This window comes from Apis laboriosa, unplaced genomic scaffold (assembly GCF_014066325.1).
Source record: "Apis laboriosa isolate Shangri-la unplaced genomic scaffold, ASM1406632v1 scaffold83_cov151, whole genome shotgun sequence".
NCBI classification, from domain to species: domain Eukaryota; kingdom Metazoa; phylum Arthropoda; class Insecta; order Hymenoptera; family Apidae; genus Apis; species Apis laboriosa.
In genome coordinates, this window is record NW_025224581.1 from 24,316 (window position 1) to 39,012 (window position 14,697).

Genomic DNA, 14,697 nt, shown 5'->3' on the forward strand with positions numbered 1-14,697 from the left:
AAGGAGCAAGAAATTTGCAAAGCATTTTACAAGCCTGATCCACCCCTTGTCTTATGTCACCGTTTTTTCCACCCTCTTCCTTTCCTTATCCCTTCCTCCTCCATCACCATACTGGGAAAAGTTTCACGTAAACATCAGGATCACCCTTTACTTACGCGTACCTGACGATCTTAAAGAGAGGAAGAAGAAGAAGAAGAAGAAGAAGAAGAAGAAGAAGAAGAAGAAAAGAACCATTCATTCGAAAGACACAGATATCCAGGAAAAACAACTGGAATAATTATTATCTTCTTCGTTTCCAATTCCACTGTTGTTTTTCGCCGTGAGAATACGAAATTCATCGAATGGGAAAGGATAAATATCCCTTTTCTTTTCTTTTCTTTTTTTTTTTTCTTGCGTCGAAATAACAACGATATCAGTATATCGAACGTATTCGATATGTCGATTGATCTTTTACTATTCCAAAGCGAGCTTTCATTTCGTTCATCGTTCATTCGCCCCGATGAACCGTGAGTTCGAAATGTTATCGAATGTCACGCATGATTTTTTAGCGAAAAAAAGAGGGGGGAAGAGGGAGGGGGAGGGGAGGAAAAAAAAATTTGAACAAACGTGCGTGTATTCGATTCGTGAACACCAATTAGTCGGCGAAAATAAATAACGAAACGGATTCACGGATGAATGAAGTCTCCATAAGCTTTCCATTTTCCGGAAACTTTATCGACTAGAATTAATATTTCAATTATTCCCTCGCTATTTTCTTTCGATCTTCGATGGGAGGGAAATTTAGAAAAAAGAGAAAAGAAAAGAAAAGAAACAATTTCGCGACTTTCGCAGCTCGTTTCGAAGATGAACGCGAATTTTTATAAAATAAAAATTCACCGAGGTTAGTGGCCAATTATTTTAAAAAAAATTCCCGACGTTCACCGGTTTCAAAGACTCGTCGAGAAATTTTTTGAAAAATTTTCACGGTGTTTCACAATCATCGCAAAGATTCACGGTAATTATTTAAAAAAAATAATAATTTCTTGATATTCACCGATGATCCAAAAGAATATATATATATATATATATATTTTTAGAAAATATCCGTGACGATTTAGCGATCATAGTTTCAAAAAAATTTTACGATTCAGTTTCGTTTTTTTTTTTTTTCGAAAAAAGTAAACAAATATTTAAAGTACCTTTCAATCTATCGATCCTAATGATTCTCCTAAGAAATTGTTCATTTCTCATTTTCGGGGAAAAATAATTCTTAATAAAATTATTATTGGAAAATATTCAAATTAAAATTTGATTCAAATTCGATACATTCGTATCCTTTAAAAAACAAAATTAAAAATTTATAATTATTGCTAATTTAAATTTTTCACAGCGATGATAGATGGTTCGTTCTTTTAATTTAACTATTTCGAAGGCACTCCTAATTTTTACGCAATATAATTTTTTCGTTTTAATTAATTCAAGAGAAAAGCACTCGAATTCCACGTTGAATACTATACTTCATTATAACGTGCAATTTATTTTTTCTATAATAAAATGATAAAACACTGCTTAAGCTATCCAGCTAAATTTGAATTTTAAATTGAAGCAAATATTATATAACATTTAATCATTAAAAAGAAGGATCTATAGAATCGACAAAATTCATGCCCAACTAATATCTCATCTATATTTCAAAGATTCTAGCAACTTCTCCAACACTTGCCGTCCCTTTAATGATTTTTATTCGTCGTATATATTATCATGATCAATAGTTTCTTCCTCTAAGTACGTCTTGCAACTTTTTATTTCGATAAAAAACTTACAAAAATCACAATTGTCGCATGGCTCAAGATGAAAAAAAAAAAAAAAAAAAAAAAATACCCAACTTCGCTAAATTTTCAAAAAAAGATTTTCGTATTTCGAAAATTTCGAAACAATTCGAGCAGAAAGCGTAAAATTCTCTAAGAAACTTCTCGAAATACCAACGTTTTCTTCTTCCAAAATTTTCCAACGCACAAAATTTCGAAGCCCGACAGGAAGTTGGGTCGAATCGAGGTGGCCGGGGAGGCGGGGAGATGGGTGGATTTTGCAAAATAGGTCCACGAGCGTGAAATTTCTCATCAGCGCTTTATTATCGGGGATTTACACGATTTCGATTGTTTCGATGCGACGTTGGGGAACGAATACGAGCGCGCGGGCGCGGCAAAGGTAGAAAAATTGCAGCCCCGTGCAATATAGATTTTCGCGATGAATACGGGCGCCCGTGATGTTTAGTCGCCGGTACGAATGCCGAGCTTGTTTTTCAAATTAGAAATTTCGAGCCACGACTTGGACGTTATTAAAAATTTTGTCCTCGCTTTTTTCCTCGATATTACAACGCGTATTTATTTATTTATTTATTTATTTTTTCTTTTCTTTCTTCTCTTTTCTTTCTTTGCGTTGGAAAGGAAAATTGCAAGACGAGGAAATATCGCGAAAAATATTATGCATGGTAATCGTTTGATAGATATGTTGTTATCTTAATGGATACGAAAGTGTATATCACGTTGTCGGATGTATTTTCATTCTCGCGATTAAAAACTCCCTTTCTCGATCGTGGAATTTTTTATTTCGAATAATTTATTGAGTTAATCAGTTTGTAGGAACGTGGATTATAAGATTTTCGTATAAGAATGTTAATTGTGTAATATATTTTGCGTCTTAGTATTTTTATAGGATTATAAAAGAGTTTGTAGCTATAAGATAAATTTGAGAGAAATGGACAGTATTAAGTAAGGACAAAGTCTTATGCTTCTTATTCGTGATTTCTAATAGCGAACGATAATATTTAGATTTTTCTAAGATATCTAAATTCGCGACATCTTCAGAGAAACGATCCACCTCTCTCAGAATTATTTTACAAAATAATTTCATTTCCGTGTTTGAGTAATAATATTTTCCGTTACTAAAATTCAGATTAAAACCCGGAACATAAACACATATTATAAATTTTCAAAATAATTTAACAGGTTTTTTTTTTACGCAGAAAATAAACAAACATATTACCCTTTAATCTCAGACAGATAACATATTGACACTTAACATTAGATCAAGGAAAAATGCAACGGATACTTTTCATTCGACCGTATAACGTTGAAGAATTATAATTGTTATAACCGAGGAGAGACGGAACAGGAAAAAAAATAATAATTTTTCTTTCGAAGGATGGACGGGTGTCTCGAGAAGGGATCGGCCCTAACCCAACCAAATACGATTATTTTGGCGGGGAGGGAAAAATATGGGGAAGTGGGACGACTTCCGCGTACGAAACACGGGAAGGTAAATGTAGACGTGATCCGTCACCGATGAAAAACCGTCGTATCCCATGTCAGATAGTGCGTCTCGTATTCGTCAAAATGCATCGATGGAAATAGATGTTGGCGATAAGTCACGAAAATTGCAAATTCGAGTATTTCTGCCATTATACCCGATACTCGATTACAACGTTCGATTATTTATATCCTCGGGTGAAAAATAATATTTCTTCCGATCCTCGATCCCCCCTCTGTTCACATTGATCTTGGTAATTTTTTTTTTTTTTCTTCTTCTAAATCTTTGCGATATTATCAATGTAAGAAAATTAATTCCTGATACAGTGGCAATAATATCAAGTTACGTGTGGAATTTCGTATTTGGAAATAGAGAAATTGGAAATTGATAGGATGATCGTAAATAAAATTTTGTCTTGTCGCCAATCAACTGAATTAGAGGAGATGTATCTTCTGGATGAGTAAATCGAGACGCATAATATACAGTTTACAACGACGACGATATCAGAATGTTTGTTGGTAGAACGGGATCAGTATTCGATTTCCGGAAAAGATAGCGAAAATTAAATTCTCTTGTACAAGACAATTTCCCTTATACAAAAATTTCTATCTATATCGCTTAAAAAATTGTATAAACAAATATAATCGAAATCGTTTCATTCTAGAACGATCGATGCAAGATCGTTGAAAAAAAAAAAAAAAAGAAAGAAAGAAAGAAGGAAAGAAAAAAAGGGTGCAACAATTACAGTCGAAGTAATTGCGGCAGGATGAACAACTGTGCGTAACACGAGTGCATAATCTATCGTTGCAAATCGAGCAAATAAATTTTGTCCGCAGACAATTAAACAATCAATCGACGCTCTAGGAGTAGCATATGGATTTTCAAAAAAATACACGAGAACGCAGAGAAGGGAGGGAGGGAGGAAGGGAGGGGAGGGGAGGGGAGGGGAGGGATTCTATTTAATTACAGTTTCAATTCGCTATTCGTTCACCGGACCAGGCGTTTATTGAATTTTGTTTCATTTCCTTCGGCATTCGGTACAATGGAAAAAGTTCAAAAGTTCTTCTTCAACACGCGCACGCGCAATTTTCTATTAAAAATTTCCAAATAACCGATGCTTTTACCGGTGATTAAAACTTTTTTACGCTCGACGCGTATCATCGAGGAAAATAAATAGCCAAGGAAGCATTCCAAATGTTTTTCGATACAAATTCAAGAGAGAGAGAGAGAGAGAGAGAGAGAGGGGGGGAGAGAAAGGAAATTTGGGACGCAAATTAAGATTGAGATTAACAATATATAAGGCACAGTTCTGGATGGAAAAGGTAACGACGAGAAAGTATCGAATGGAGAAAGCACGTGTGTAACTTCCGGTAGCTTCGAGCAGCTAGTTGGAAATCTTTTCCTTTCGATCGATGATGTTTTGCTTCCCGAGTTTCATACGCAATGGATAGATGACAAATACGATTGTCTTCGTTATATTCTTTTTTATGATCGACGATTACACGTTATTTAAGTAATTTGGAAATAGCGATTTTAAAGTTTTTTATTTTTATAAATAAATTTAGCGAAGTTAACTTTTTTTTCTTTTATTTTATTATATTTTATTTTATTTTATTTTACTTTGACAAAAATATTTGCGTTTTTGAAATGAAATAATTGGTAAAAATATTGATGATGCGGAGTTTTGCACGTTTATTGTTCAAAGAAATCGATAAATATCATTGACGCGGAATTTCGACTTTCGTAATGAAAAAAATATATAAAATAATAACGTGGAATTTCGATTTTTTTTAAATATTAAAATAAACAAATCGATGATACGGAATATTTTTGAATTTTTATAAGAATGAAAAATCAAAAATAAATCTTTCATCAATGAAATCGTAAACTATCGAAATCAAAATTACCACGAAATATATTACATTGATTATTAAATGAATATTAAATGTAATGACGCGATTTTTTCAATTTAATTCAACATAAATAATATAGTTGTAACTAATAAATAAGATCAATTTAGAAAAATAAGTCGAAAGAGAAAGAATAATGTTCGTTTTCAAGAAAATCCAATTTGAAAATTGAAACATTAGTTTTCAAGATAAATTGGATTTAATCCTTCATTAGCAGTTCGTCACTGAGGATGCATTCCATAATAGCACGAATTTTTTGTCACTATTATTATATTGTTGTTGTTGTTGTTGTTGTTGTTGTTGTTATTATTATTATTATTATTATTATTATTATTATGTATTCAAACGTTATTGCATTAAGCTTTCATCTTTATCATCGCATTACCGTGATATGTACATTGAATAAAATAGATACAAATTTTACATAATGCGTCATTTTCCCGCAGTGCAATGCACTTTGGTCATTAAATACATGTATACGTACGTACAACATAATCGATGAGAGGATCGAACAAAAAAAAAATTATTCTTTCGCAGTTTCACCAGTTGGATACAAATATCGCGTTTAGTCATCGAATGATTAAATATCTTTTTCACAATGTATATTTCGAAACAATGATCTCACGTGCAAGAATCGAAAATAAAAAAATAAAGTTAAATGAGAAAAAAAGAAGTACAATAACGGATACATATATTCTACAACTCGTCGAAACCAATATTCGTTGCCAAAAAATTTCTTATATTCATTTCGCGACTCCGATCGTTCCTGTTTTCGTTGATGCTCGTACAAAAAAAATTGATTCTACATTCGTCCATTCTTCAGGGATGGATTAACGACGAAATATAAAGCTCTCGTTGTGTCAAAAAAATATTCGGTCGTCGCAAAGGAAATAATAATAATAAAAAAAAAAAAAAAAAAAAAATGTAGTAGCTTGGACGTCACCAACGAAGAGAAGAGAAATACTTGGGCATATTTCATATCGTGCAACGTGACGAAGCTCGATCGGAAAGAAACGCTGCCGTGCAGTTTCGACTCGGTGAAGCGGAACACGTGCAATATTTCTCTATACGTTGAGATTAGAGCTGGCTCTAGGATAAAAAAAAAAATGGCGAGCCTAGGACCTGGATTTTGCCCGGCTTTCAGCTTTCGCAATTATTTCGCGATCGTCAATTTTGCCCCCGAAATTTGGTGGAAATTTTCGGGCCGGCCGCTAATTAGAAATACGGCACGAGGGGCGGTGAAATTTATTTTGCGATACTGGAAATAAGGTTACCTTGCAACCGGGAATGCAAAACGCGCAAACGAGTAATTATAAATGAATAATATGGCGCGCTCGCTACCGGATAGAGGCGGAATTCGGCAGATATTGCAACTGAGCTTGCTTCCTCGTCTATTTGAAACGTTTCGATAATTAAAAAAAAAAAAAAAAAAAAAAAGAAAGGAAAAAAAACGAATCAGATTTGGATAATTGAATAACCAAGGATCGTGTTATCGGCTTCTCACAGTTTTTACATTTATTTCTTCTCGACAAATTTTTCTTCGAACTTTGAAAATTCGATATTTATGACAAACTTTTCCAGTAATTTAAATTTTCGCAATGAGACGTTAATTCTTTCGAACGGATATCGGTACACTGGATCGTTTAATTTATTTTTTTATATAAAAATTGGGAAAAGATTCATCAAAGATGTACCTTCGAATAGCTATTTTTAGACCATTTTGTAATTAGATGTTGGGGAGAAAGTTATACGAGATTCATATTTGCCACGGTTTTACAATGCACGATTACAGTAGGAAACGAGTGTCTTATTGGAGTAATAAAAGACCTGAATGTGCCATTACAGGATTAATATCTGCGTACTGTGTCTTATCCAGGTTACCTCTTATTTAAGCCCTCGTTCATAGGTAAGCATACTTTTTCGCATTACCTAGGCAAACTAAGTCCTTCATATCCAGAACTAATTTCGTTACACTACCCTCTCCCTCTCTTTCTCTCTCTAAATAAGATCCCTCTAAATTAAACTCTTCGTACTCGAACTCAAAGCTTACACCCACTACGATATCCACTCGATTCTGCCCTGCTTTACGCGTTTTACATAATGTCATACGCGTTCAACTTTTATTTCAATTTCTTTAATTTCCATTCCCACACCGTCCAGATAATTTTCAAACGAGAACGACAAAATTGAAGATGATGGGTGGTATTCGATATTGAAGATATTAGACAAATAGAAGATTGAGAATTCCTATTTCGAGGAAACATAAACTGAGAGAAGCTTATCGGATAGAACAATGATAAGCTTAATGTTCGAATTAGAGTTAATAGTTTATTAGTTTAGACTTAACAAACGAGGCGAATTTTCTTCCAAAAATACATAAACTTAAATATCCCATTTTTATCTTAAAAGCTTACGAAAATAGGGAATCGTTTTTTGAATTAATGATGATTTTCGCGAAAATAAAAACTCGAATGTTTTACTTCTATCTGGCCTGTACGTAAAACGAGGAAAATTGAAACAAAACGGATAAAATATCCGAGTCAGCGTGGCCCCTGATTTTAATTCGTCCCACGTCCCTTACCCTTTCCCCCGGCTCAACCAAGCTCGTTTCTTCTTGCACCGTACCTCAACCAACACCCCCTAACACCCCCTTGACACGAACGCAACCCCAATGTAGGCGGAACTACGGCAAACAGTGACGTATACGTACAGACACTCGACTGTCTCTCTCGACCTCTTAAAGTTCACTATCAAATACTGACATTTTTCATCGATCGTTACATTTATAGATACGCTTTTTATTTTTTTTTTTTTCGAAATTTTTTCCCTCTTATCTTTTTATATGGATATTTACGAATTAATAATTAATTACCTTAGCCTTTCGCAATCGACTTTTACATTTTACATTCTTCCTCCACAAAAATTCCCATTTTAATCTTATTTCCATTTCCAGAATGGAAATTCTGCAGAATTGATCTACAATTAGAATTAATTATTATTTACGAATTAATAATTAATTACCTTAGTCTTTCGCAATCGATTTTTACATTTTACATTCTTCCTCCACAAAAATTCCCATTTTAATCTTATTTCCATTTCCAGAATGGAAATTCTGCAGAATTGATCTACAATTAGAATTTCCAATCGTCGTATCCAATCTTTGGATTAATCAGGATCACCGAGACAAATAGATCGGATTAATGGACAGTTACATAATAGATCGTGAGAGAGGATCGAGTGACGGATTGCGTTGTAACAAAATAAAAGGGCGCCATGTTCGCACGGGCCTGACGGAAGCCGGCCGGCGAAGGAACAGCAGCAGTTGGTGAACCGTGCACACGCACGCTGACAAACGCTCGAGATCTGACGATAACGCGAGAAGAGATGATTTATGAACGAGGGACACGCCAAGTCGTTTGCTCTAGCCCACCAGGATGAAGTGACCAACGGCGTTACAATTCGAAGGCTAAGGAATTAACGCTGCATCTACACTTCCCAAAGGTGAACCAGTTCGCCTTAACTTGAATACTCTTTATGAAAAATTCCAGTGTATAGAACGTGTAGCGTTGGATTATTCATCGATACTCTCTCAGCTCGTCGATTCTTTCGTTTCGAATCGATTAGAGAATTGTATAGGTGAATTATCAGTGTGAATGATTCGTGTTCACGCTTAATTCGGATAAGAGCCGGTTTGTGGAACGTACCATCTCTCGAACGAGCAGGTAGGCTAAGTTTAACTCCAACTATTCGTCGAGTATCTAACCACGTTATCAACGCTCAGGTGGCGGCGTTCAAGAGGGGACGAGACGCTCAAGAGGGGATTAAGAAAAGAAATAAATAAATAAGACAAAATAAAATAACGTGTATGCAGGTCAGAGAGAAATAATAATAAGAGTTAATAAATGATAAATAAACATTTGAGTAGCCTCGATGGCGCGGCGAGCTAATAACGATCGAGGCACGGTATGATTAATGACTCTGCTCTCGACTCGATCATCATTTACCAACCGATGGTGTTCGCAGTGGAACAAAAGATATTTTATTCTTATATCCTATTAAATTATTATTACATTTATATTACGGATCAAGGTCGAGCAGGATTTATTTTCGATCAAGCGGTTCTTACGATATATTAAGAGAAAGAGAGAGAGAGAGGAAAAAGGAAGAAAGGAAAGGAAAGGAAAGGAAAGGATAGGATAGGATAGCTCAATCTAGCGAAAGGGTTAATTGCAGTCAGGTTTTTATGCTGATGATCGCCACGCGACAAACGTAAATCGGCGTGACGGACCGATAATATCGAGATCTCTGAAGTGAATACCGGTTGTCCATTTGGTCCTCCTCCTGGAGATTAATGAACGCGCCTCTCAAGTATCAGAGGCTCATTAAGACACATTAACCCCTCTCTCTCTCTCTCTCTCTCTCTTCCTTCGCCTTCCTTTTTTTCACGGTGCTTTGTCCTAATGGCGCATTGATCACTGTTGGCCCAAAAGAAAAACGGGCTCCTGGAGATTCGCCGCAAAAAGGCGAGCAGGAGAAACATTCGCGTGCCCCTGTTGGCGCGACAAATGCGCCACGATCAATTCGACCTGGCTTGTTAATCGATTCGAAGTGGTTTTCGTACTATTTCAAAGTACGAGTCAAGCTCCATTGTTTTAAATGTTAACCAGGGATTGAAAATTATTACAAATTTCGAATTGGAACTTGTGATATATTCTCTGAAGGGAGTGTTTGAAAAATGTGCCAATTGTGAACGATTTATTGGAATTTTTATCAACGCAGATTAGAAATTCGTCTTCCTTTCCTTTTCCTTTTCTTTTTAAATATTTCCTGCGCTTTTGTACATTTAAATTTTCCACAAATGAAAGATTTAACACGGAATATATGATAACAATCTTTTCCATCTGCAACATTTTCACGATTCTTCTTTCTCTGCAACGCGTTCAAACAGGTATGCGATTCACGTAAGACGTAATAAACCACGATGATTTGATCGATTATCGAACTGCTTCTCATAGGTCATCGGGGAGACGGCCAGAATGGCGGCGATCTTCGATAAATTTCGCGATTCTGCCGCGAAAGTCGCACCAAGTCGAGCAATCCCCCCACAAAGAATCTATTAATCTAGCCTGGCTGAAATCGACGGAAAACTCGATAGTCCAGGAACGAGACATGTGCGCCAACGATAATCCGTTCCCGAGGATTGTATCTTATCATTATTATCGGGAATCTCTGAAAGGAGAATAAGTTTATCTGGCCACGGTACACGGGCTAGAGGATTTTATAACGCATGAAATGGATGGATGTTTTATAGGTATATAGGGAGCCACTTTGAACGCTAGATTAATACACGATCTCGAAGAATCATTTTAACAACTCGAATGCTATTTGACTGGCATTGTTATAAACAATAAGAAGATCGAGTTTTGGCTAAACTGAAGAAAATTGTTTCGATCGAATTGTTGTTGGTGCTGCTATAAACAATTATGCAAATCGTTAAATTTAAAAGCTATCTAATAAAATTGACGTGGAAACAATATTTGGGTGAAATTTCGTTTATATAAATCGTGTTTAAGAATTATTATTCGGGCCGAAAGGTATCTCTACATGGAAAATTCGAAAGGATCTGGAGGTTTTCAAGAATTTCACAAGAACTCATAAGAATTCAGGATATTGTCAGGAATCGCAAGTAATCGAGATATTTTTGGAAAAACCTCGAATTTTCCAATTGTCACGCAATTATCTGATCGATCACTTTTCCTCGATCGAATTAATCTGCTTGACTTCTGTGTGTAATTATCACACAGTTATCATCATTTCGACGAATTTCTTTGAAATTAATTTAACAACTCGAATGCTATTTCTGACTGGCATTGTTATAAAAAAAAAAACAATAAGAAAATCGAGTTTTTGTCTAAACTGAAGAAAATTGAATTGTTTCGATCGGATTGTTATTGGTGCTGCGTGCCATGTAAATAATTTATGCAAATCATTAAGTTTAAAAGCTATCTAATAAAATTACGTGGAAACAATATTTGGATGAAATTTCGCTTATATAAATCGCGTTTAAGAATTATTATTGGGACCAGTATCGAATATCCGGAACTTATTATGCGAAAGATATCTACATGGAAAATTCGAAAGAGTTGAAATCTGGAGATTTTCAAGAATTCAAGATATTGTCAGGAATCGCATCCTCGAATTTTCGAATTGTCACGCAATTGTCTGATCGATCAATGCTCGATCATTTTCAAATCACACTTTCTGTGTGTAATTATCATACAATTATCACCATTTCGACGAATTTCTTTGAAATTGATTTTCATCTTTAAGATTATAGTCAACGAGTGCTAGATAAGTTTTAAGGAAGATAAAAAGATAATTCAAACAGGATTATTAGAGTGTCTATAAAATAATTAGGAAAAAACAATATTCAACAATTCGAAATAATATTAATATCGATCGAACCGAGTTTCCGTATCAAAGATTTTACTAAATATCATTTGTCAGAAGGTGTGAAGAGTGATCGAGCTTGGCTATGAATAAATAGAAAAAAAAAACTTTCACAAAAAGTTCAGAGCGAAATATTCATAACGGGAGAGGGGAGTTCCGTCACCCGACGAAAAATAAAAATTCTGTGCAATTCCTTCTTATCTTTTATCGTTTACACTTGGAAAATAAAATTAAAGAAGAAAATCGATCTAACAAGATAGATCTATCATTGTGTCAGCTTCTAAGAAAAAGGAAGAAACAACGGTCGAGGTTGGAGAACGCGGGTATTCTGCTCCTCTCTCCGTAATTCAATCTGATCAGAAACAAGGTTGCACAAACGGAAAGCGATTAATCATCGGCACATATTTCCCCGTACGTTAATACCTAGTCATCTGTCTCTAATCCGTTACCCTATCTACTAACGAACTTCCTTCACCTTACGCCAACTCTTTGCAGCGCACCTCGAAATAAGCATGCGACCGAGAAATAATAACCGACCAACACTTCGCCCCGAGTCGCGTTTAATTTATCGCCGATAACCTCCTCCAACGCTTATACATCTTTCCAAACCGAATGCTTCGTGCTCACTTTCTAACCTACGATTTTTCACCACGATATTCTCGACAGAACACTTCTCCTCCTCTGATCTATCTTCGTTAAAAAAAAAAAAAAATATTGCGTTTGACGATTATTATTAATTAAATTTCATATAGCAAATTTTTATGATAAACGCATCGATCGAATTTTCACGAAAAAATCCGAAAAATTAATATCCACGGAAGGAGGATGTTAATCTTAAAAATCTATCGCTGCAAGGTAAATAAATTAGAACAAGTGAGGTGAAGAGATAAAGAAAAAAGAAAAAAAAAAAAAAATGGACTCACCTCTGTACGCTGTTGTAACCTCTTGTTCAACTCGTAGAGCCTGTAGTCCGGTTGGCCAAAGTACGGAGTATGCCTCCTGGGGACAGGCAACGATCTGTCAGATCAGACCGATCGGTCATGTTAGGTGTGCTGTGTACAGTGTGTTCTCTGGTGTGGGTCGCGTGTCGCATGCATGTGGACCGGGGTGGGGGAAGTTTAACATGCATCGTCGGACTTTCGTAAGCCGCCTCGAGCGAGCCAATGAAACGACGGAATGAACGTGGTGGCGGCACAGATTTCGTGGCCCGACGAAACTTACGACTTTCACCGAGAAAACGATCGCGGTACGTGCATGCATAATCTATTTTCTTGGCTATTCGATCACGAAAGGGTTCGCGATTCGACTCGAGAGAAACGTTTGGGGGATGCGAATTGTACAGGATGTCGCGTAGCTAGCAATAATTTGGACGATTTCTTCGATAATTCCAAGCGAAAGAATTATTTTCCTTCTTTCTTTTTTTTAACGCCCGTAGAATTATCTTCTGTATTACACGACACCCTGTATATATATATATATATATATTTCGAGGAATCTCGCAAATGGAGAATTATTTCGAATCTTTGGTGGCTATTTGAAAAGTAAAACATTTTCAAGAAAGAATCGCAGCCGATAATATAATATAATATAATAAATAATATAATAAATAATCTTTTCAGCATTTTTCAAATCAAATTTACAATCGTATTAAATTAAAAAAAAATAATCTCGTCTGCGCTCCTTTCTTTAAAAAAAAAAGTATAATTCAAAATCGTCGAGCACGATATCGACTGATCGATATTAGGGAAAAAAGAAAATTGTTAAAAAAATTATTGATCACGTGCAAGCGTACGATTATTTTTCCCCTTCGACACAAAAGTTTCGTACATTCGGCGGAAATATTAGCGAAAAATTCTGTCGTAACGAATCATTAATTAGCTCGATGGAACTTTGAACGTGACGCCTAGCATAGAAAATTTGCATTCTGTGAATATTCGATCATTTGGTTAATATCATTCGCCTACCTCAGTCGTGCTGTCGTGACCGAACGAGAGACGTAAATCAGGTTTAATAAGCTCTCTCGTGCATCGTGTCTTTTCTTGGTTGGATCTACGCGCACGTCGAACACCTGTTAGTGCCACGATTCTGCCGAAATTAAAAAAAAATCTCGATACGCGCCGCCGCAAGTTATATACGAGAAAAAGTATTTTTTTTCGAAGAGAGGAATTTGGTTGATAATACAATAATCGACTGGGCTTGTTGGTTTCTAAATAAGAGGATGAACGAATTAATTATGGAAATTTTCCTCGAGGAAGATTCGTTTCTTTGAAATTTGAACGAATCGAGGTAGAATAAAAATATTTGATTAAAAGAAAAAATTCGATATGAAAAATCGAAGGAAACGAGAACAAGTGATGGAAAGTGTAGATACGATTTTCGAACATAGATGAACAACAAGTTAAGCAAATTAATACGCATTTTACGTTGAATATTTACACACATATATTTGCATTATGAATAACAATCTTGTTAATTTTTTTTCTCAACAAATGAAAATTCCTATTTTAAAATTGCTGATCGTCGCTTTTCTCGATACACGACACAGTTCTCTCTGAAATTTCAAATTTCAAAAATTTCCTGATATAGAACAAAGATCTAATCTAATTTCCTGAATATAAAAATTGAATTAATAAAACGCATCAAATATCAAAAATTTACTCAAATTTGCAAATCTTTTCTTGTTCAAAGAAAAGAAAAGAAAAAAAAAATAATAAAAACTAAATTCGTATGTTTCATCCTTCGAAATCGATTCTCCAAAGGTGTTCCAATATATTATCATTCTATGCATGTGTGCACGCTCGTATCGAACGCGAAGTTCTAATTGAATATAAGAGTTGATTGTACAAAGGAAAGACCGTTGCACTGTGGCAACGATAACAGCGTGTTTCGAGGGTCACGAATCGACTCGATATCGATCACCCTTGTGTCGGTGTTGCGTCTTGTTTCTCCCGTTTCGATCGTCTAAACTTCGTCGTAACTTCACGACTGGAAAATATATTCTTGGCTGCTACACATGCTGATCATAGCCGTTTGCATTCCTTCCTTGAAT

The 14,697-nt window shown here is 35.3% G+C and overlaps 1 protein-coding gene across 4 annotated transcripts in view; it reads right to left on the reverse strand.

Moving 5' to 3' along the window:
* LOC122719534 (LIM domain-binding protein 2) overlaps positions 1–14,697 on the reverse strand; it is an 83,556-nt gene that overhangs the window by 14,335 nt on the left and 54,524 nt on the right. For 3 of the 4 annotated variants that reach the window (XM_043945445.1, XM_043945444.1, XM_043945443.1), the window contains exon 2: positions 12,572–12,665. In XM_043945445.1, coding sequence (XP_043801380.1) covers positions 12,572–12,665 — 94 coding nt within the window. The remainder of the gene's footprint in view (positions 1–12,571; positions 12,666–14,697) is intronic. The other variant, XM_043945446.1, reaches the window with a different exon arrangement.